Source organism: Lonchura striata, chromosome 4 (assembly GCF_046129695.1).
Source record: "Lonchura striata isolate bLonStr1 chromosome 4, bLonStr1.mat, whole genome shotgun sequence".
Lineage (NCBI taxonomy): Eukaryota > Metazoa > Chordata > Aves > Passeriformes > Estrildidae > Lonchura > Lonchura striata.
This window is the reverse complement of record NC_134606.1, coordinates 5,616,163-5,636,642: the sequence shown is the minus strand read 5'-3', so window position 1 is coordinate 5,636,642 and position 20,480 is coordinate 5,616,163. Positions and strand designations below refer to the sequence as shown.

Genomic DNA, 20,480 nt, shown 5'->3' with positions numbered 1-20,480 from the left:
AGATTAGTGCTTTGGAAGAGCTGCAGGTCTTTGCTATTATTCTCTACTCCATAAAAACTCAATTACTGGAGTCTGACAGCCTGCCTGGAATCCAGGAGGAAAAAGAAGGGTTCAGCCAAAGGAAATGCAGGACCCAGCTGTGCCATCCTCTGGTACCACAGACCCCTCCCAGGCCCCAGGAACCAGCAATTAATGCTAATTAAGAGGCAGCTTCCTTTGGGAGTTTTGGGCTAGTTTTTTACTATGAATTCAAGGGAAATAGAGGAGAAGGGGGTTTTGGCAAGGCCAGGTGATGGTGCTGAACCCGGGTGGGTGCAACCCTATCATCAGTCCAGGCTGGGGGATGAATGGACCAGGAGCAGCCCTGACAAAAAGGATTTGGGGTCTCTGTCCATGGCAGGGGGATTGGAACTGCATGACCTTGAAAGGTCCAGTCTGTGATTCTGTGAGTCTATGAAAAAGTATGTTTTAGCAAAGTTCTGTCAAAAAAATAAACCAAAACCCACCATAAATTGGATATTATTGAAAATCACTTTTTTTTTCTTGTTTCTGCAATTTAATATATTTATTATGCTTTTAATATATTAATATGCACAAAATATAATTGATAAGAAATGTGTATATAATATATATCTTAATTCTATTTGTTGATGTTTGTTTGTCAGCAAATGGAGAAATAAAAGACCTCAGCTTTTAAAGCTTTTAAATAAAACTTCTACCCTTTTGTTTATCTTCCCTGGTCAGATGCTCCTGTTTGGTTCAGTGGCATTAATGGAGTGAGGAAGGAGATAAAAAAGTGGCTGCAAGAGCTCAGCCTGCAAAGACGATGGTGAACCTTTTCTTCAGGTTTGAAAATTGTTCTTTAGTATCAGAAATAAAATATTTTGCTCAAATTTCAGGTTTTATTATAAATTTTAAAAATTAAATGTAAATTAGAAGACAACTTTAAACACAATAATTTAAAATATTTACATTGAAGTTGTCAAGGCTGATTTTTTCAGAAACACATGGAAGCTTATTTTGACTAAAGTAATGGAATCAATCTAACTTCGCAGAAAGCTCTGGTTCACACATTACTTATTTCTCATGCCTTATAGAAAATACTTTGTTATTATTAAAGGAAAATGCAGGAATGAGGGTGTGTTTGGCTGTGACTTAATTTTTGCCTTTCCTTGCCTTTCCTTTTTTAAAAATTTTATTATGTTCAAAGGACAATCTGCTATTTCTGAAGCAATAAATATGACACAAAATGATCCAAACGTGCTCTTCCATCACAATTTGATTGTTAATGTCACAGACAAGCCTGAAACTTGAGAGGCCAATTGCCAGCCAGGAGCTGAGCTATTCCAGGGAGGGGGCGGTAAGTCTGAGTTTCTTTACTTCCCATCAACCCTGATCAAGACATTTCCTTTTGAAAAAAGGAAATCCTTTGAAAAACCCATTGAAAAAAAATTCTCCAGTGTCATTTTTGGTGGTGAGTGAAGCCAGCTTTCAAAACCTTTGCAACAGCCTTTGGAAAACAAATGGAAAAGGAGACCGGCGTGCCAATGACAGCAATTCAGTGTGAAGAACTGATGCCTTTGAGTGTGATTTGGGGGTTGTTTTAGGACAGGAGCCATGGCCGAGGGTTACACCCGCCCTTCGTGTGTGACATTCACCCCAGCACTCAAAGATTTTTACACCTGCTTTTGCCAAGTTCATTTTCTGAGCTCCCTGAGGAACCCCAGAGGTTCCGGTCCCTCCGTGAGCCCAGAGCCGCAGCTGGGGACAGGACCAGTCCTTTCTAGGCCAGGTCAGCCAGGCTGACCATGCCTAAAGAACCCACTGCCCAGTTCCCAAAATCCAGCACCCAGCATCCCAACCCCATCCCAAAATCCAGCACCCAGCATCCCAGCCCTCCCAGAGTCGGGGACAAGGCAGAGCGGAGTGACATCTCACCAACCTCCTGCCACAGGTTCCTCTTCCAGCCCGGGATTTTTCGGGTTTTTCCGCTTAGTTTATGAACAAAACACCCTGTCTGGCAAACAGGGGAGCCAAACCCACGGAACGCCTCTTATTTTTTATTGCTGTTTTCACGCATCAGGTCGCCGTGTGCCCGTAGCTGCCGAGGGGAGTGGGAAGGGCTGGTTGGAAAGCAGGGAAAGGAGAGCAGCGTTTCCCCGCGGAGCCCCGTTCCCCGGGGGGAAGGAAGGTTTCCCGGCTGGAGCGGGAGGAGGAGAGACGGGGGCGGCTCCTCCGCCTTCCTCGGTAAGTGCTGCCGCCGGAATCCCCATCCCCATCCCCATCCCCATCCCCATCCCCATCCCCATCCCCATCCCCATCCCCGGGCAGATCCTGACAGCCCGGCCAGGGCTCCCCTCGGGCAGGGCTGCCGCTGCTGCTCCCCGCTCCGGGGGATACCCCAGGCACGTCCTGAACCCTCTGCCCCTTCAAATACGATCTCCCCCTCGGGAAGGGCTCCCCCCTCTTCCTCCCCACCTCCAAGACAGATCCCCTCCGCGGGCAGGACCCCAGTCCTTCCCCGGGCTGATGCAGATGCAGATGTGCTCCGCAGCATCCTCGGGTTTTGCCCTACCCGGGGCCGGGGGTTTTGCTGCCCTGGGGGTTGGGGGTTTTGTCCCCAGAATTTTGGCTGGTTTGACCCCAGGAAGGGTGGATTTGGCACCCCGGGGCTGTAGATTTGTTCCTCGGGAGTAGCGTCCTTGTACTCAAGGTGTTGGTGCTTTTGCACCCCAGGCTTTGGGGGCTTTTGCACTGCAGGGGTTGGGGGTTTTGCTCCCCAGAGGGTGAGGGTTTTGCCTCCCCAGGTTTTGGGTTTTGGCACCCGGCTCGGTCCCTAAGGCCGGTGAGCGCCCCGGCGCTGGCAGCGCGGGTTTCACCTCGGCTCGAGTTCGGCTGCGGTGATGTCGCCCCGGTCCCTCCTCTGTCCCCGGGGCAGGCAGCGGCTGCCGGAGCCTTCCCTCCTGCCGGGGCCGATCCCAAACGCTGTGCTGGCTGTGGGCGAGGATTCCGTGCCGGGAACCATCAGCAGCCAGGCTGGGCTGGGCAGGCACCGGGCTCCCCCGGGTACCCCGCAGTGGGAAACCAGCGCCGGGCTGCCTCCGCCGGCGCTTCGTACGGCAAGGACGCGGTGTTTTACCGTGATCCCAGCCCCGCGGCTCTCCCAGGGGCTGTAGGAGTGCAGGGTTGGCGGTGGAAAGAAATCGTGCCCTGAGAAATGCTGTCCTTCCGACGGGAAAGTTGGATGGAGAGAGGGAGGGAGGGAGGGAAGGAAAGTCAGTGCGGAGCTCAGTCGCTGCACGGCCCCCGCGGGTGAGTGTCCTGCTGGTGGGAGCATCCCCAGGCATTCTCCCTCTCCTTTTCTCCTTTATCACCACCCACAGCCTTCCACAGCTCAACAAATTGCTCGCACTGTTCAACAATCGCTGAGCTGTTGCAGTTTTCTCATGGGGAGGAGGAGGGAAAGGTGTGCGAGGTCCCGGGACAGGCGTTGTTCCCTGCTGCCATGTGCTGCTTTGTGCCTGACTCGGCAGAGCAGCAGAGCCTGGCAGCAAATAATTCCCAGTAATATATTTCCAGTTTTCATCATTCCTCTAAGATTTTAAAGTGCAGTCGGCCTTGAGATTGCAGAGCTTTTTTTTTTTTTTTTTTCCTTCCACTGCCACCAAACTATGCCTTTTACCGGTGAAATTAACCTTTAGCTTGGGATTTGTCTGCTGAATAAATTAGGTCAAACTTTCTGGATATTAAAGGGGAACAGAAATGGTGGAGCTGCTTTGGTCAGGCAGCCTCAGAGCAGAATCCAGCCCATCAGTTTTTTGAAAGGAAGTAAAATTGTAATGTCTAAAAAAGAACAGTGCAAATCCTGAGGCATCTGAGATCCCCAGGAAACCTGGGAAGATCCCACATCATGGTACAGTTGGGAATTTATCCCTTTGGTATTAGAGGGCTCTTACAGGAAAGACTGAATGACTGATGTTGTAGAAGGACTCTGGGCTATCTCAGCAGTGTAACCACATGGGCTGCTGCAGCTCACAGGAGCATTTAAAAGCTCCAATATTTTAAGCTGAGGAAGTGCATCCCTGGGAAAGATGGCATATCTTGTTTTGTCCCAGTAATTTCCACAGAGAGATTAAGATGGTATCATCTCCTGCTTCCCAGCAGCACTTCTTAGTTAGCTTACTTAATTTAGCACACTTTGGATAAAGGCTGGCTTCTCAGTCAGAGGCAAAAGGATCCAGAAACCCACCCTGGGCTGCTTGGCTGTGACAGGGACTGTGCATGAGATTCCAGGGACTCTGCCAGGGGTTTCTTAAAAGGGATCAGGAGCAGCTGGATCCTGTTGTCTGCACCCTGAATTAGAGTACAAGGTTCAAACTTGAAATTTGAAGAAGGCATCATCTCTGTTTTTATTGTTGGAGTAATGGTTGTCAAATAAAGACAGCCTTTTCAGTCCCTCAGCCTTTGTGTTGATGAAAAGAAAAAAAAAAAAATGACAAAAGAGTGTTTCTCTAGCGTTTTGTGAGTGTGGGCACATCTGTCTGCTGGTTTTGTGCACTGTCACACTCCTGATGTGTCCTGCATTAAGGAGCCTGCTGTGAGTTTTTCCCTTGAGGAGACCTTTTAACCCAGGCTGGTGGCTGAGATGGTACTTGAGCAGCACAGAGAGCTGGCAAAGAGGAATTCTAATAACCGTGTCCTAATTCTGCTCAAAGTTTGAGAGTGGTGTGCGTTCACGGAGCAGTGTGAGTAATGATCTGCTTTAATTAGAGTTGTTCTAGCACTGATACAAACTTAATGACTGTGTGGGAACAGTCGTTCTTTGCAGGAAGGTGTGACTTCAAAAGCTCCTTGTCTCGGTGTTACATCTAAAAAAACCCAAATAATTAATCCAGAATTCTCATCTATCATTCTCATCTACCCATAACAAAAATTTGACAGTGATTTTTAAAAACCTGAAGACCGAATGTTTTAAACTTTAAAATTTGACATAGTATTTTTTTCCTTAAAAAACCTGATTTTTCATCAAACCTGATTTTTTGTTGTTCATGTCTTAGGACTATCCTAATGCTGCATGCCCTCCTGTGAGAACCTGGGGTTCACTGGGTGGTACTCAAGTGTTTAAACTGGTCTCCAGGTGGGGTCAGAGGGCATTTTCCAGATCTTGTAGAGGTACAGAGGTGTGAGGATGCCAGCAGGGGTGGGAGATGAGAAGGAAGATGGCTGTGGAGCAGGGAATGGCCTTTGGAGAGGCGGGTTCTGGAGCCTTGCCATGTGCCATGTCCCCGTGGATTTCCCACCTGTATCCATGTGAATTTCCCACCTATGTCCATGTAGATTTCCCAGCCATGAAAATATAGCTTTCCTAGCAGTGTCCATGTGGATTTCCCAGCCATATCCATGTGGATTTTCCACTTGTATCCATGTGGATTTCCCACCTATGTCCATGTAGATTTCCCAGCCATGAACATATAGATTTCCTAGCAGTGTCCATGTGGATTTCCCATCCGGATCCACATGGATTTCCCAGCCATGTCCATGTGGATTTCTGAGTCATGCCCATGTGGATTTCCAACTTGTGTCTATGTGGATTTCCCAGCCATGTCCACGTGGATTTCCCAGCCATGTCCACGTGGATTTCCCACCTGCTGTCCCCGAGCTGTCTGAGTGGAACACTCGGGGAGGAGAACAGCCTGAACAATTCCTTCTGCCAGGAAATGTGTCTGCATTGAAACCCAACTGTTCCACAAGAGCTCATCCAGTCTGATGACATCCTCAGTGGAGCTGTTAGAAAGAATGGCACAGGTTATCCTCTTTTATGGCAATTATGGGAGAGCTGGAGACAGGATTTTTTATTTTATTTTATTTTTATGAGCTGTTACCAGGATGTGGAATGTTGTCCAAGGAACACTTTTATTAGGACTGAGGTACTTAAGACACCCTGCAGACTTTTAGCAGTGCTGGCCCAGGGGGCTGCCTGAGATGATGTCCAAAAAACTTGTTTGTGTTCTCAGTGCTGGAGGAGCAGGAGAGCTTCAGGTTTCAGCCAGTGACTCCCAGCTACAACGAGGAAGAGCTTTCCTTCTTTATTTTTTCTTTCTTAGACAGCTTGAGTCTTCCCTTAATTTTACTCTTTTTTTTATTTTTTTTTTTTTTTACTTGAAAAAAAGGAAACTATTAAGTCCAGCAAATAAACAGAAGTCAGAGGATGGAGCTGAGGATTTTGAAGAATGGGTAGGTGCATGAGCACAGGATTACATCCAAGGACAAGGTCACTATTGCTTTCAGAAAATGCAGCCCAGCCTCACAGTTGTGCAGGAATGCTTGGAAGAAGTTGGCAGGTGGAAAAGAAACACCTGGGTGGTGTAGACTGCTTGGAATTCTGGCAGGTTTTCAATATAGTCCTTCTTGGTGGGGGCTTTTAAGGAAATGTAATAGTCCCAAGAAGTCAAGAAGGAAATTCCCTGTGTGAAAAAATGTGGGAAATGGATTTGTAAAGATCTACAAATCCATTTCCCACATTAAAATACTTGTCTGAAAGGTGACATGCAGGAGGGGTAAGTGCATGGTGAGTTACAGAGAGGTCAGGGATGCTCTTTACAGGGATAGGGGTTGGGACATGTGGGGTTGTAGAGATCCTGAATCATGAAGCAGTGATAAAAAGAAAGTGGCAAAAGGCGGCAAAAGAAAGTTTAATCAGGGCATGAAGGATAATGTCTGATTTAATGAAGTGAAAAAAAGTTTTTATGAGACTTATTGAGAATTATGGCAGAAGAAAGAATTCAACTGTGAAGTGATGGGGTTTTTAAAAGATATAAATAATTTAATTTCCTCATTTTGTGCTATTTTCCCATCTAAAGCAGTGGACTCTGAGCTCTTGTTTCTGCCCAGGAATGCCTTTGGATGAGCTGAGGTCTGCTCAGTGCCATTCAAATCAGCAAATCCTGCCAGGGATGGTGGTGAAAGGGGAGCAGGACAGAGCAGAGATCATGCCCTTAGGTAAATCCACAGAGCATTTACCTCTTGGAGATTGTTTGGAGCTCTGGTCCTTCTCAGAGGCTCAGAAGAGTAGAATGGATGGGCAGGAATCCTCCCTTGCTTCCTTACGAGGAAGGAGCAAGTTGGCAGGTGAGGAGGGAGCTGGTGGGGTGTGACAGAGGTTGGAGAGCTCAGCAGTGGCACTGAGGGGTGGCTGGGGATGGGCTGTGTGATGTCTCTTCCAAGGCAAGGACCAGAGGCACTGGAGGAAGCTGGCTGGTGGCAGGCTCAGAGCAAGAAAAACGAGGTGTTTCTTTGCAGGGTGTGCAAGGCTGAACCATGGAATTTGTTGCTATAGGAGGTGATGGATGCTAAAAGTTTGCTGGGCCAGAGGGGAAGCAAGATAATTTAATGATTCAGAAATCATTGAAAATATCGTAAGAGGTAATTCCGGACCATAGACTTTAGGAAGGACAAAGAGATGTTGGGAAAATTTTACTGCCTTGCTCTTACACCCCTCCTAAGACAAAGTTTGGCCCCTGTGAGATGAGGCAAATTGGGATATTATCCAGTCCCACCCTCACACTGCACTCAGAAGGATGCCCTGGAGATGTGGGATTGACCTGAGGGTACTGTGGAAGCAGATCCCAGTCAAAGAAGAAGTGATGATATTTAAATATAACAAATTTTCATCAGGAAATATCTCTATAATTCTCTTTTCCCTGCAAATTTTGTCTTTGTGTTCTCTCAGCTACACCAGTGAGCTTTGAACTGCTGGAGTTTTTGCAGGGCATCATTCCCACCTTCCCAGCTACCTGTGGCACACTTGGTAGAGTCTGGGAACTGAGCTGTGGACACAAGCATGTGGATTTCCTCAATGGAAAAATCCCCAATTCAGGAGCTGGGAGCATCACCTCCCATCTGGGCACAGAGGGAACATGAGTCTGGGGCCAGGGCTGCACCTGAGACACCTCAATGTGATGATCCTCCAGCCCAGATAATTCTGTGATTCCCTGATTCTGCTCCCTGTGTAGCTGCTGGCAGCCCTGCTTGGCCATTCAGACTGGAGGATGGAGCTGCCCACTGTGGTAGTAAAAAACCCTGAACTTCAGAGTCTAAAAAGCACCAGGACAACCCAGGGCACAGCACGGACTGAACAGAGGGGCTATGGCAGAAGTCAGCCTGGGCAAGCAGCCCCAGCTGGTCTGGGGGTGGCAAAGATGATAATGAGAATATGGAACCACAGAATGGTTTAGGTTGGAAAGGACCTTAAAGATCATCTAGTTCCAGCCCCCACATTATGTGCACTTGGCATGCTGTTCAGTGGGATTTAGCCCAGCTGCTTTAATTTTTTATTTCAGTTGTTTTCTTTTCCTCTCTGTGCTCTCAGTACATTTCTAATTTTTTTCCTGGTCTCATGCTTCATCTGGTGATGTATTTTCATTCATAGGAGGGCTTTTAATGGCTGTGAAGGACTTCAGTCAATGCTTCACATTTGTCCTCACCCTCAGGATTTCAGACACTTCTAATGGGCTGCTAACCCAGGACACAGGCACAGCGGGGCGTGTGGATTTTTCCTGGAGCAAACGAAGCATAAATATTATTTCCATCCTCCCTTTCACACTTACAAATCATCATTGAAGCAATCCTGGTTCTCCCCTTTTATCTCGTTCAGGTTTTAACAGTGAGAAGATGCTGATGGACAGGAATGAAACCTGGCTCTCTAATTTCTCCTCTGCTGCCTCCTCCTTTACAAGGGACGGGGTTGGGCTCCAGGAGGTTCTGGTTGGGCTCGTCCTCACCCTCATCGACCTGGTCACACTGCTGGGAAACACCGTGGTGTTCCTCTGCCCCGTGGTGGAGAAGAGGCTGCGCACCGTCACCTACATGTTCATCATGTCCCTGGCCACGGCAGACTTCCTCGTGGCCTGTCTGGTGATGCCCTTCAGGTGAGGAGGGGCTGTGGGGTGGGAGCAGAGGAGGACAAAGATTCTTTCTCCCAGCTCTTGGAGCAGGGCTGGGATTCACCTGCTGGGCTCTCCAAAGGGCTGGACTGTGGCTGTGTGTGTTTCCTGTCTCTGCTCTGTGTTATGGACCCCCCTACAATGCATGGAGACACAATTCCCAAGGGTCTTTTTCCTGTTGGGCACACAGGGACCCAGGCTGCTGACCTGAACTTGATTTCCAGCTTTGCATGTGGAGCTCCAGTCGCTGAGCTCCCTCTTCCAGGACTAGCCCTGCATATGGAATGTAAGGAATTTATTCAGTATAAGCGGAGTAATTTAGGCTTCCCCTCTATTTCATGAAGAAGCTCTTGGGAGGGCAGGTGTCCCTGCATGAGGTTTATATTTATGGGAGCTTCACTACCTGGCTAAAACAGTGAAACAAAAGGCAGAAAGCAGCTGGCTTGTGATCCTGGCTGTCTCGTCCTGCAAAGCAGCCATAGCTTTGTGTAAATCAGGGAGCTGACCCTGTTTTGAGTTCATGGGACAATATGAGGAAGCTGAATTATTTTCGTGTTCTATGCTTCAGTTCTCATTGGGCTGCCTATTCCTTTGAATTTGACACTGAAAAGTATTGTCCCAACAAGCAATTACAAACTGAGTTAAAAATTCATGGTATCAGGCAAAAAATGGTGTTATTTTATAAAATAACATTATGATGTTAATGATGTGGTTAATGATGTTATTTTATAAAATAATACTGCTAACTTAAATTCTATGTTTGATGAATTTAAAGTTCAGGTTCTGAAATTATAGAACCATAGTGTGGTTTGGGTTGGCAGGGGCCTTTAGGGGTCATCTAACCCAACCACTGCACTGAGCAGGGACACAGGCAACTGGAGCAGGTTGTTCAGAGCTCCATCCAAGCTGGCTTTGAACACTTGCAGGGATGGGGCAGCCACAGCATCTCTGGGCATCCTCACTGTAAAAAAATTCTTCCTCCTATCTATTTTGAATCTACTTTTAGTGACGTTTTACTTAAGCAACAAAAATTACAAAGGGGAGCAAAGATCAGAGTGTGGTTGGTGCTTTGTGCCCCTCCTGGTGTCCTGGTGCTGCCTGGAGGGGAGATCTGGCAGCTCCTGGTGCCACGTGCTGAGGAACGGACCCTGCTGGCTCCACCAGCCCTGTCCAGCCCTGCCAACACAGGGGCTGCTGCACTTTCACACTTTCCCACTGTTTTGGCTTCACATCCACGTTGCTCTTTTGGATTTCAGTTTGCTCCTCAGTTGGCAGGTTATTACGTGCCAAAGGGAAGGAAAATAAATGATCTTAGGAGGCAGTTTGGCTCAGGAGAATGTGACAGAAGAGAAAAACAAAATTGTCCTTGGTGTCTTAATTTCATAAGAGTAAGACTTTTATTTTGTTCCTGGCTTAAGCAGAAGTGGTTCAGGTGAGCTTAGCTTGTTGTCTGAGTACTCCAGCCAGTCATTTCCAGGCTGAATATTTCCAGCTATTCTTTTCCTCTGCAAGCAGAAGGGCAAGGCAGGGGTGACTTCATTGTGTGGGTTTTTTGGCTTTTCCTACTCCTTCTTATCCAGCAGCATTTCCAGGCTGCAGAAACTTTTTACCCCAGAGAAGAGGGGTCAGGCATCCATTGCCTCATGCTGTGAGGACATCTGCAGCTCAGGTGCATCCCACCAGATGTGTGCAGGTGAGAACTGGGCACCTGCTCACCTGGGATCTGTGTGCAAGGGTGTCCCCACAGCAGCACATCTCCTTCTGGGAGGCCAGGGCACACCACGGGCTCTGCAGCATCTCTGGGGATAAGGAGGGCTCTGAGGAATGGCAAAACAGCACCCAAGTCCAGTGCTGAACCCGTGCTCCAATTCTAATGCCTCATTTCCCCTCTGTAAAAGAGCCATGAAACCTTTTCACAAGTGTGCTGTGGGATCCTCCATGCTGCCCATGGTGTAGGGACAGGCTCTGCTGTAGTTTGCTTGGATTCTTGCCTGGAATCCCACATACCAAAAAGCTGCTGAGGGCTGGGACCCTTCAGCAGCACTGCACCCACCTACAGCAGCTGCTGTGCTCTGGAGCAGCCTTCACAAATCACTTTGGTGAACTGGTGCTGATGAGATGTAGATCAGGCATTGTTTTCTGACATCAGGTTGAATCTTTCCCCTGTGCTGGACACCTGAGTGCTGCAGCTCAGCAGCCCTGATCTCACTGTATTTTACCAGCAAGCTGGGAAGTTACAGGATAATTAAAGCTTTGCAGGACTAGGGAGTTACTCATCAAACTCACTCACAGTGCTGATTTCAGCAGCACCTCAGGAGCTGCAGAAAGCTGGAGAAGGAAAGGAGAAGCAAATGGCATCTCAGTGAACGCTATAGAAACATGCATCAGCCTTCCTACAGCTGCCATATGTTCCTTCCTTCACTGCTCACTTCTCACAGGCCCCTCTTGACTTTGTTAGAAATATTTTTGGTACTGTGTCTGTTTTTTCTGGTGTGTTTACCTTGCTGAGGCATTTATGAGCCACATAACATACACATAACATACAAGCTGCATGGGCTTCCTCCTGGGATGTTTTGTTTTGCGTTTTTTTTTAACCAAGAGAAATCCTTTCTGGTTTTGAAGCATTTGATTGGATGTGAAATGACTTTCTTGGAGATGTCCCATGCCCCAGGAATTGGGGAGAAATCATAAAAGACTGCGCTGTGTCAGGCACTGGGAAAATGCTGTGATAAACAGAACTGTGCAGATGTAAATTTGGGGAGCTCTGTGGGGCAAAGCACCTGTCTCAAGTCACTCAGGCTGCAAGAAGCACAGGTTTGCTGCTGTTCAGTCATGCTCTAGCTGTGGGCTGCTCCTTTTTTCCGTTGTTTTGGAGGATGAATTGCTGCTGTCTGAGCTGCGTGTCCATCTTTAGCACCTGTGTGATAAAATACAGCATTACCTCAGTCACAAAGAAATAGGCACAGAATGGTTTGGATTGGAGGGAAACTTAAAGATCGTCTTGTTCCAGCCCTGGGCAGGAACAGCTCCCACTAGACCAGGTTGCTCACCCAGCCTGGCCTCATACACCTGCAGGGGCTGCTCAAACAGCTCCCCCAGCTCTGATTTCCACCTGTTTTCTCTCCCAGCATCATTTACGAGGTGACGGGGATGTGGCTTTTTGGGAAGCTGTTCTGCAAAGTTTGGATCTCTTTCGATGTCATGTTCTGCACCGCATCCATTGTCACGCTGTGCTTCATCAGCCTGGACAGGTACTGCTCCGTGGTCACCCCCTACCACTACTCCAGAAGGATGTCCCGGGGCAGGTGAGTGCAGCTGCTCCTCCTTTTGGGTTCCTCCAGGTTGTCCTTCACTGATCTGAGGCTGAACGAGATCAGATCATTCAGGTGCTTCCCAGAAGCAAAGTGATGTGGAGAAAGGAACTTTCTTCATTTAAAACTGCAGAAAATGCTTCATGTGGTGCAGGAGAGGACAAGGATGCAGCAGCTGAATGGCTCCTAGGAGAATATTTTTTGAGCTAAGGAAGGGTTGCAAAATGGGATAGAAAACCAGTGATATGGGCTGAGTTGGACCTACAGGCTTTTCCCTGTGCTGTCATTTCACAGGAATTTCATAGAATCACAGAATGGCTTGGGTTGGAAGGGACCTTAAAGATGACCTTGTTCCATCCCCCTGCTGTGAGCAGGGACACCTTCCACTAGACCAGGTTGCTCGAGCCTTGGCCTTAAACATTTTCAGAGATGGGGAAGGACTTTGAAGAACTTCCAAGGACTAGGTGAAAGGAGACCCAGAAGGATGCATGTAGCAGCAGTCTTCCCTCTCTTAAACTCACCATCTTTTCTGAAGTGATATTCAGGGAAAACAAGGAGAGTTTCTGAGTTCCCATGAGAGTTTCATGTGAAAGGCTGAAATGAGGACTGCAGGGTGAGGAAAGTCATCTGAGGGTGGGCAGAGAGGACACTGCAGCGGTGCAGTGCTTTACAGGGTGGCTTCAGGCTCTTCTAGGAAGGTTTTCCCAATGTCATTCTTGCTGTGTGTGATTTGTGGATCACAGGCAAGGAGAGGAGGGGGAGCTCTCTGGCTCCCCTTGCAGATTCTGTCATCTGGTGTCCATCAGCTCCATCCTCATCAGGCCCCAGAGGGTGAGATATGGCAGATAGTAAAGCCAGAAGCGAAAATCTCTACATGCTGTTGTTTCAAATACGAACAAACATCTTCTGTAAAACCCTTCCTCAATTTTCTCAGACAACTCTGAGATTCCTTAAGCTGACCCAAATTCTGTCAGCTACAGACCAATTATCCAATTGCTGGAGATACACGAGTCTGGACTTGTTACAGTCCAGCCTTCTCCCTTCTCCACGCCCTGCTGGACCGCTCAGCAGCGATATCCCACACAGGTTACCATGGGAATTGAATCGTACTGGATATTCTCAACCCCAAATTACTCAGACCCTCCCTCCCCTCCTCATCTCTTTCCTTTTGCAGATGCATTGTGATGACCTGCACGGTCTGGGTATATTCCTCCCTCATTTCCTTCCTTCCTGTCATGCAAGGCTGGAATGAGATCCCCGGGGTGGACTTCGATGCGGGCAGGGAATGCATCTTCGTCACCAACTGGGTTTTTGCCATCGTGGCTTCCGCCCTGGCCTTCTTCCTTCCCTTCATGGTCATGTGCAGCATGTACTTCTTCATCTACCGCGCCTCCCGCCTCAAGGCCACCCGCATCATGTCCCAGACGCTGGAGATCCACTACCACCCCAACAGCAAGCGGCAGAACCACCTGCAGCTGGAGAACAAGGCCACGAGGACCATCAGCATCATCATCTCCGTGTTCGTGCTGTGCTGGCTGCCCTACTTCGTGCTGAACGTCTGGCTGGCGGCCCGAGGCACCGACTCCACCAGCACCGTGCTGCTCGGCACCTTCAAGATCATCACCTGGCTGGGGTACTGCAACTCCACCATCAACCCCCTGCTCTACGCCTTCCTCAACAGGGACTTCCAGCACGCCCTCAAGAAGCTGCTCCTGTGCAGGCGCAGGTCTCAGGTGGATGTTGGGGAAGACATGGTTTCCATAGCCACGTTTTCCAAGACTGCTCCAGAGCTGGAATACAGCGTGACGGTGCCCAACGGCGCTCCGAAGGGCAAACCCAAGTCATAGGGATTCAAGATCAGTTGCTGGAGGTGGTGATACAGAAAGTGCTGGAGCACATCCCAATGGAAAAACAAAGGGTAGGAAAATAGGGGAAGCAGGGGCTGGAATATTACAGCTGGGGACAATACCACAAAGATGCATTTCTTCACCTTCCACAGTTTCAACAAGGAACTCAGATATTTTAGGGGCAATCTGCTATATATTAATGGAACTAATTAATTCCTGGATAATTATTTTTCTAATGAGCATTTTCTAAGAAATTCAACCTTCATGTTAGGTAAAAAAAACCAAACCAGTATGGTACAACGTGACCTTACATTTGTGCACATCCTGGTGATCTGTGTCAGGTGGGACAGTGTTTCTTACCAACCCACTGCAGCTTCTCATCTCAAAGTTTCATGACAAATTAGACCAGTTTTAATAATTCCACGTGTACCAGTCTGTGTATGGGAATTGGAGGAGGGATGTGCTCACTTCCTGAAGTGGCACCACTCTGCAGCCTGGGCTGCTGCTTAGGGTTCAGCTCAGTGGCTTCTGCAACATCTGGATATCTGGATATTCTGAACTTTCTGTGGCCTTCTGTGAAGCATCTGTGGGTTTCCTTGTTAATTCTGGAAGGGGACATGGCCTGTGGCGGAGCCCACGAGATGACAAAGACTTGCTGTAACAGTAGGAGCACTGCAGTTTCAAAGCTACAGGTGGCTGACACCATCTGAAGATATGAACAGGAATTATTACTTGTGTGTACACTATGGTATCTACCACAGAGACAAAAAAAAAAACAAAGGGAAAATATTATTTTTACTACTCCCAAGTGCTTGTCTGGACTTCCAACAGCACTGGCTCCCTGCTGGAAAGCCACAAGTGCCTCACTGGAGGGTTACTCTGAAAAGGTAGCAGGGGACTGTCCTCAGAGGTGGCAAAATGCAGGAGGACCTGCCTGGAGCATCTGAGCTACTGAAGATGCCAGCACAAGGGTGAGAAGTTCTCTCTCAAGAGCCTGGTGAAAAAACAGCCCTGACCTGGGGTTCAAGAGTGGTTCTTGTGTGAAATGATGAGGAGAGGGTGAGGTGCTCCAGACCTTACAACTCCAGCAACAACGTGGAAGTGGTAACTACCTACCTTATTCTGGGGGAAGCATCCCGTGGGCACAAAGGTGGAGAGGGCAGAAATCCTGCTGCTGCCACCCAGGTCATTTTGATAAACAGGACAAGGAATGGGGTTTCATTTCCAAGAGCTATGGGGGAGGAAAGGAGCTGAGGGATAGGCAACATCCTGTGAAAGAATGAGACAGGAGCCTGATGCTGCACAGCACAGCAGAACCCCAGGCCAAAGGCCCTTTTGCAGGGCTGTGAGCTCACACTATCCCAGTTTGGGTGCTCTTCCACAAAACAGCTGGCAGGAAAGTACACATCATTCAAAGGAAAACCTCTCAGATTAGAGAAGAGCCTTTCTCTGTCAAACCCTGGAGCAAAAAGGGACAATGACAGGGACAACACACTCCAGTGCTTAGAGAAGCAAAGACTGGCCAGGCAGTTCAGAACTGAGCATGGCCAGATGCTTTTGTGGCTGGCCAAGGAACCCACTGGAGAAGACTCATCCACCCCTTTGAGGGCAAATGTCACATCCCAGAATATACAGACACCTGGTCTGAACACATATGCTAGCTCTGGTACTGAAATACTGTAGGGCCCTTGGAATAGGCAGTTGCCCACATCCAGATATACAGCAAGTTAAAAATACCTTAATCCTCATTTCCAGTGCTCCACCTGTAATCACTGAGCTGGCAGGGAAGGCAAAGAGGCTCCACACGTGGCCATTTCACTGTGCAGCTGCAGCTGATGTGAACAGGGACATCCAAGGGAAGGGGACACAACTCTCCTGCTTTAACCCAGCCAAACACAAATGCCGTTCTGATCAGATACTCACTGCAGCATTCTGCTTTCACCTGGACAAGCCAGTACCTAGGAGCATTATCCAAGAGGACATGGAAGACAATCATTGTAATCTACTCCTGCCTCATCATAAAGCTGCAGGGTGTCAGCTGGCTTAATTGCTGGTCACAGTGTCACACCACAGTAGAGTAATCCCCAGAAGGATTTGAATCGAGCATCTTTTTAGGAAACTGATCTCAGAGACTTTAACAAATTTAAGTCTGTGAAACAGAAAAACACAATTGTTCAAGAATAGCATAAGAGCTACCCCTTCTCCACTCTCTGGTGAGCCTCCATAATCTACCCAGTTTAGAGCTCAATTCCCTTCTTTCTCCAGATCCTGTCTCACTTCCAAGCAGCACATTTGGTTTTGCGTCATCACACACGCTGTGGCCAGTGTGAGACAGGGAAGCAAAGGAAGTTTCAGGAGTGCAGAGCCCATCCTGTTCCCACTGCACAGGGCTGCCATCTGCAGCACACACCGATGCAGGCTTCCAACAGAAGCAACTACTATTTTGTCTTATAAATAAAAAAAGTTTATTAAATCATTTAGACTTGAAAGAAGTCACAATAATCAATGCACTCAACAATTACAGCAAGTGCATCCTGTACACCACCAACCCAAATGGATTGATTCTGTATTTTATAAATAAAAATTAACATATTTACAGTGAGAAATAAAAGCATGGCATTAGGCAGTTAAATTAGCAGATTACAGAAATGCCTACCAGTTGATTTTTTTAAAAAGTACAAATCTACAAGATTACATATGACATGTATGACTTCATTAGGTTTAAATTTTCAGAATCACAACATTTTGTACATAATTTTGACTATGGCTCTTCCAACCACTGCCTATAAAACCCCCATTTAATGGCAAAAAGCTCCTTAACCTTCTCTACAGCTTCATCCGTGTAAGATGCAATCCCTAAGATCTACTGTAGTGCAGAAGTATGAAATTATTTCCTCTAATGACAGGCTATAAACAGTGACAATATGTACAACTGTGGTACTTTTTTGCTTTAAAAATAGTGCAGATTCCCAGTTTACCCACCAGGGACAAAAATGGAGTCAAAGTTAATTTCAAAATCATCTTCATTTCACCAAAGAGCAAGTGACCCGGATAGACACTCACTAGGCTTAGAGACTGTAATTTGCTCTATAAAAATACAGTATTTTAATTCTATTTACATGTTACAGATCTCTCACTCACCCAGCAAGCTGACATTTACAAGCTTCAAAAAAACCCAAGAAACCCCCCAAAAAAAGGATAATGGAGCACAATATTGGCAAGCACAGCAGCTGGACCCATCCGCTTAGGAGAGCAAAGGTAAGGAAAATGGAATGTGAAAGATTTGGTTACTGGGCTTCATTGGTTGTCAAAGTAAACAAAAATATGTCCAACATGTCTTATACATTAAACATGGCAAAAAAAGCTGACGTAAACTATTCCCAAGATAAACATTCTGCATCATAGGATCCTTCTGCTGAACAATCCCTGTGAAACCTGCCGAGTGGAAGAAGTGATCCTGAGGAGAGTTATTTGCTTGGTTGTCTGGAATGTTTATTTCCTGATAGGCTCATTGTCCGTGACCTCTGCCTGAGCACGGGTTTGGGTGGCAGCTCCAAGTCCTCAAAGACAGGATTTTCTATGATTGCTGCAGCCTCAGGTCGTTCAGTGGGACTTGGAGAGAGCATGTCCTTCACCATGGTGTACTGAAAGAAAACACAACATATATTACATGAACCAATCCATAAACTCTTCCTCATTTCATGTCCTGGTGTCAGCTGTGGCTGTGTGAACCAGTGGAAAATACCCCCAGCTGCTGAGTTATTGGGTGTTACTGCTTTGACTCAGTAGTTAGATGTGCACTAAATATTTTAAAATGTATCACTGTACATCTCTTAAAGTGTCCTTACTGTCACTGGACACAAGGTTTAATAGAGTTATAAAAAACTTCACATTATTTGCAATCAAAATTACATTTATGAGACATAATTTATATGTAATGTTTAGATTAATGTTTAAGCCATCACGTATTTAGACACATTGAATTTTTCTCGTGGCAAATTAGAATCTTTCCTTTAAATATACAAGTAGTCTGAATATTTGTTTCAAATTTTATCAGAATTAGTGTCCTGCTCCAGCTGAGCACAGCATAGCCCCTTCTCCCAGGCAGCCTTCAGCAGGACAAAAAGGCAAAGCAGTTGGAAAGCAAAGAAAAAAAGCTACAAATATTAATGAAAAAGCTGTAGTTAATAGCACCAGCTGTACCTACCTCTTGTGCATAATTCTGAGTGAACAATGGTGGAAACTTCAAATTTCGAACATCACTTAAGGTCTGCAAAATACCAAGAATGACATTAACTTTTACAACATATAATTCTTTAGTAATTATTACCCTTATCCTTCAAAAATATGCAAATTATGCAAAGAAATCAGCCTGCTGGAAAGAAAACCTTTTGTTTTAAAGTGTTGCTTTAGTGGTTAAAAATCACAACCTAGCTGAACAGGTGAGTTGGTGCTTCCCTAGGTATTGAGCCTGCAACAGGGAGAGTTGAGCTACAAGAACTGTGATCTCTGCAATTTCAAATCAGTCAGATACATGAACTTGTACTTTCTCACTTTACCTGAACAAAATCAACAAATCTGTGCACTACTCATAACTCCCAAGATGGCCTACACCAGTATTAAGACACATGAAATAACTGCCTCTGCATTATCGATGTAAGCACCTGTCTTTGTTCAACATTTAAGGAGGAATGAGAACATTTATCAGCAGTTTGGAAAGCAGTTGTGGTTGGGCATTTCTGTGCTTCTTTCATACAAAGGTCACTGGCTCCATCTAGTGACAGTGTTTTTCCCATGTTCAGCCAAAAGAACAGTATTGAGCACTTCAGTTTCTTTGGAAGGATCTCCTTTTACAAAAGTTTGAGCACAAAATACAAGCATTCTAAAGTTAAATCAAAATTCATTTCACTATTACTCCACTGGAAGTAAAAAGTGACCCATTAATAGTGATGAGCAACAGCCAAACTCCTGTTCAAGAGAACTGAGTTTGAGGACATTAAAATGCTTCAGAAAACTTTTCTTCCTTTCTGACAGTTCAGTCTGCATCTAGTGATCTGTTTTCCAGCATGTCATTTGGAAACAAATTGCACTGCTACTGACTAACTGCTCACAGCCTGAGACAGAGGCAGCTCTCACGCTCCACCTCTGGGGATTTTTCCAATCAGTTGTCACAAATTCCTAGAATTTGCTGGGTTATTTGGTCAGGCAGAGCATGTTTTGCTTCAGCAAGCAGTGCTAATGCTTGGCTGATGCCAAAGAAAACCTCAGTGTAACAATACAGAAATAACTACTGAAGCAGCCAAGTTCCAGAACCTGGCAATGAAAGGGCAGGGGTTTCTTTTTAGCAAAAAGAGTGAAATGACAGTGAAAATCCTGGAAAGTCTGGGCACTCTTTTAACACTCTCTTCAAGTAAAAATTCAAATTAGATGGAATTAAGGTTTTATTCTGATTACTTGCTTTGCTTCTGTTCTTAGCAGAGAAACTGGAGGGGCAAAGTCTGTATTCACTGCTGCAAGATATCTGACAATCCAGGATGGCTCTGTCCCAGGTATTTTGTTTCAGTAGAACTGATTTAGAGAAACTGAAACTGATTTCAGTGTCAGAGGTTCAAATTAAACACCAATTCCTCCTCCAGACTATACTCTCTGTGCCATTAAAAGCCAGAGCATTTAAATCAAGAGAATGCAACAGATGAAGCACTTAGGCTGCTGTTCAAGTTGTTTCTTACCTTTCTGCTAAACCCACTCCATCTTCACCTAAGAATTTAATGCCCTCAAGCACATTCAAATGATAAATACAAGTTTTAATGACTCTTTCTTCCCTGCACAGGTCACTGGTTGTCACAGAGGAGAGACCTTTCTGGCTGTAGCCCCTGTTCTCCATGAACTTGCTCCTGAGCAAGATGAATCTTGCACTTTAACAGCAAGGAAGAGCTGTGATGCACAATCAAACATCCCAAATTCACATCTGGTGAATGTCATCAGTTACGGGAAGATTGTGCTTGAAGCTGAGCGAGACTCACAGCTAAGACTCACTACAGGAAAAGGAACAGCCATTTTTCACTGAGTGCTCTGGGTGAAAAAGCACTAAAGATGTAAAAGAAGGAAGAAATAATCAAAATGCACAGCATGGTTCCAATTCTTGAATGAAAATCAAGCTGGTAGGATTTTAAGTCACAAGCTATATTTGTTGCTTGAGTTCTTGGATATCATAGTTCAATAGTTTCTCTTACTTTGCTTGACAACAGAGGAGCTTTGTAAAGAAATTAAAGCCTCAATTCAACCACACACAGTAGGAAGACTGCAGTTTATTTTCAGTGATTCAGGGGATCTGTACAAGGCTGATAAAGAAGTTGTGCTCCTAGCTGCAAGGCTTTTCT

At 46.3% G+C, this 20,480-nt stretch overlaps 2 protein-coding genes across 2 annotated transcripts in view; one reads left to right on the top strand and one right to left on the bottom strand.

Annotated features, from left to right (window-relative positions):
• Positions 1–1,617: 1,617 nt before the first annotated feature.
• LOC110473311 (histamine H2 receptor) lies at positions 1,618–20,388 on the top strand. Its single transcript, XM_021535742.3, has 8 exons — positions 1,618–1,643; positions 2,102–2,247; positions 8,654–8,927; positions 12,071–12,247; positions 13,428–15,204; positions 17,229–17,358; positions 19,576–19,649; positions 19,931–20,388. Exons 1-5 carry the CDS (start codon positions 1,618–1,620, stop codon positions 14,098–14,100), a joined length of 1,296 nt encoding a protein of 431 aa, XP_021391417.2. The 3' UTR covers positions 14,101–15,204; positions 17,229–17,358; positions 19,576–19,649; positions 19,931–20,388.
• EIF2AK3 (eukaryotic translation initiation factor 2 alpha kinase 3) overlaps positions 17,182–20,480 on the bottom strand; it is a 41,120-nt gene continuing 37,821 nt past the window's right edge. The window contains exons 16-17 of the mRNA XM_021535741.3: positions 18,308–18,370; positions 17,182–17,744 (exon numbers count right to left, since the gene is read on the bottom strand). Coding sequence (XP_021391416.2) covers positions 17,568–17,744; positions 18,308–18,370 — 240 coding nt within the window. The 3' untranslated portion in view covers positions 17,182–17,567. The remainder of the gene's footprint in view (positions 17,745–18,307; positions 18,371–20,480) is intronic.

Excerpts from the sequence above, each read along its gene's own strand:
- LOC110473311 (XM_021535742.3), top strand. The coding sequence starts at position 1,618 with ATGGCCGAGGGTTACACCCGCCCTTC. Across the intron at positions 2,248-8,653 it reads CGGCTCCTCCGCCTTCCTCG|GTTTTAACAGTGAGAAGATG; the intron begins GTAAGTGCTGCC and ends TATCTCGTTCAG. Across the intron at positions 12,248-13,427 it reads AGAAGGATGTCCCGGGGCAG|ATGCATTGTGATGACCTGCA; the intron begins GTGAGTGCAGCT and ends TTCCTTTTGCAG.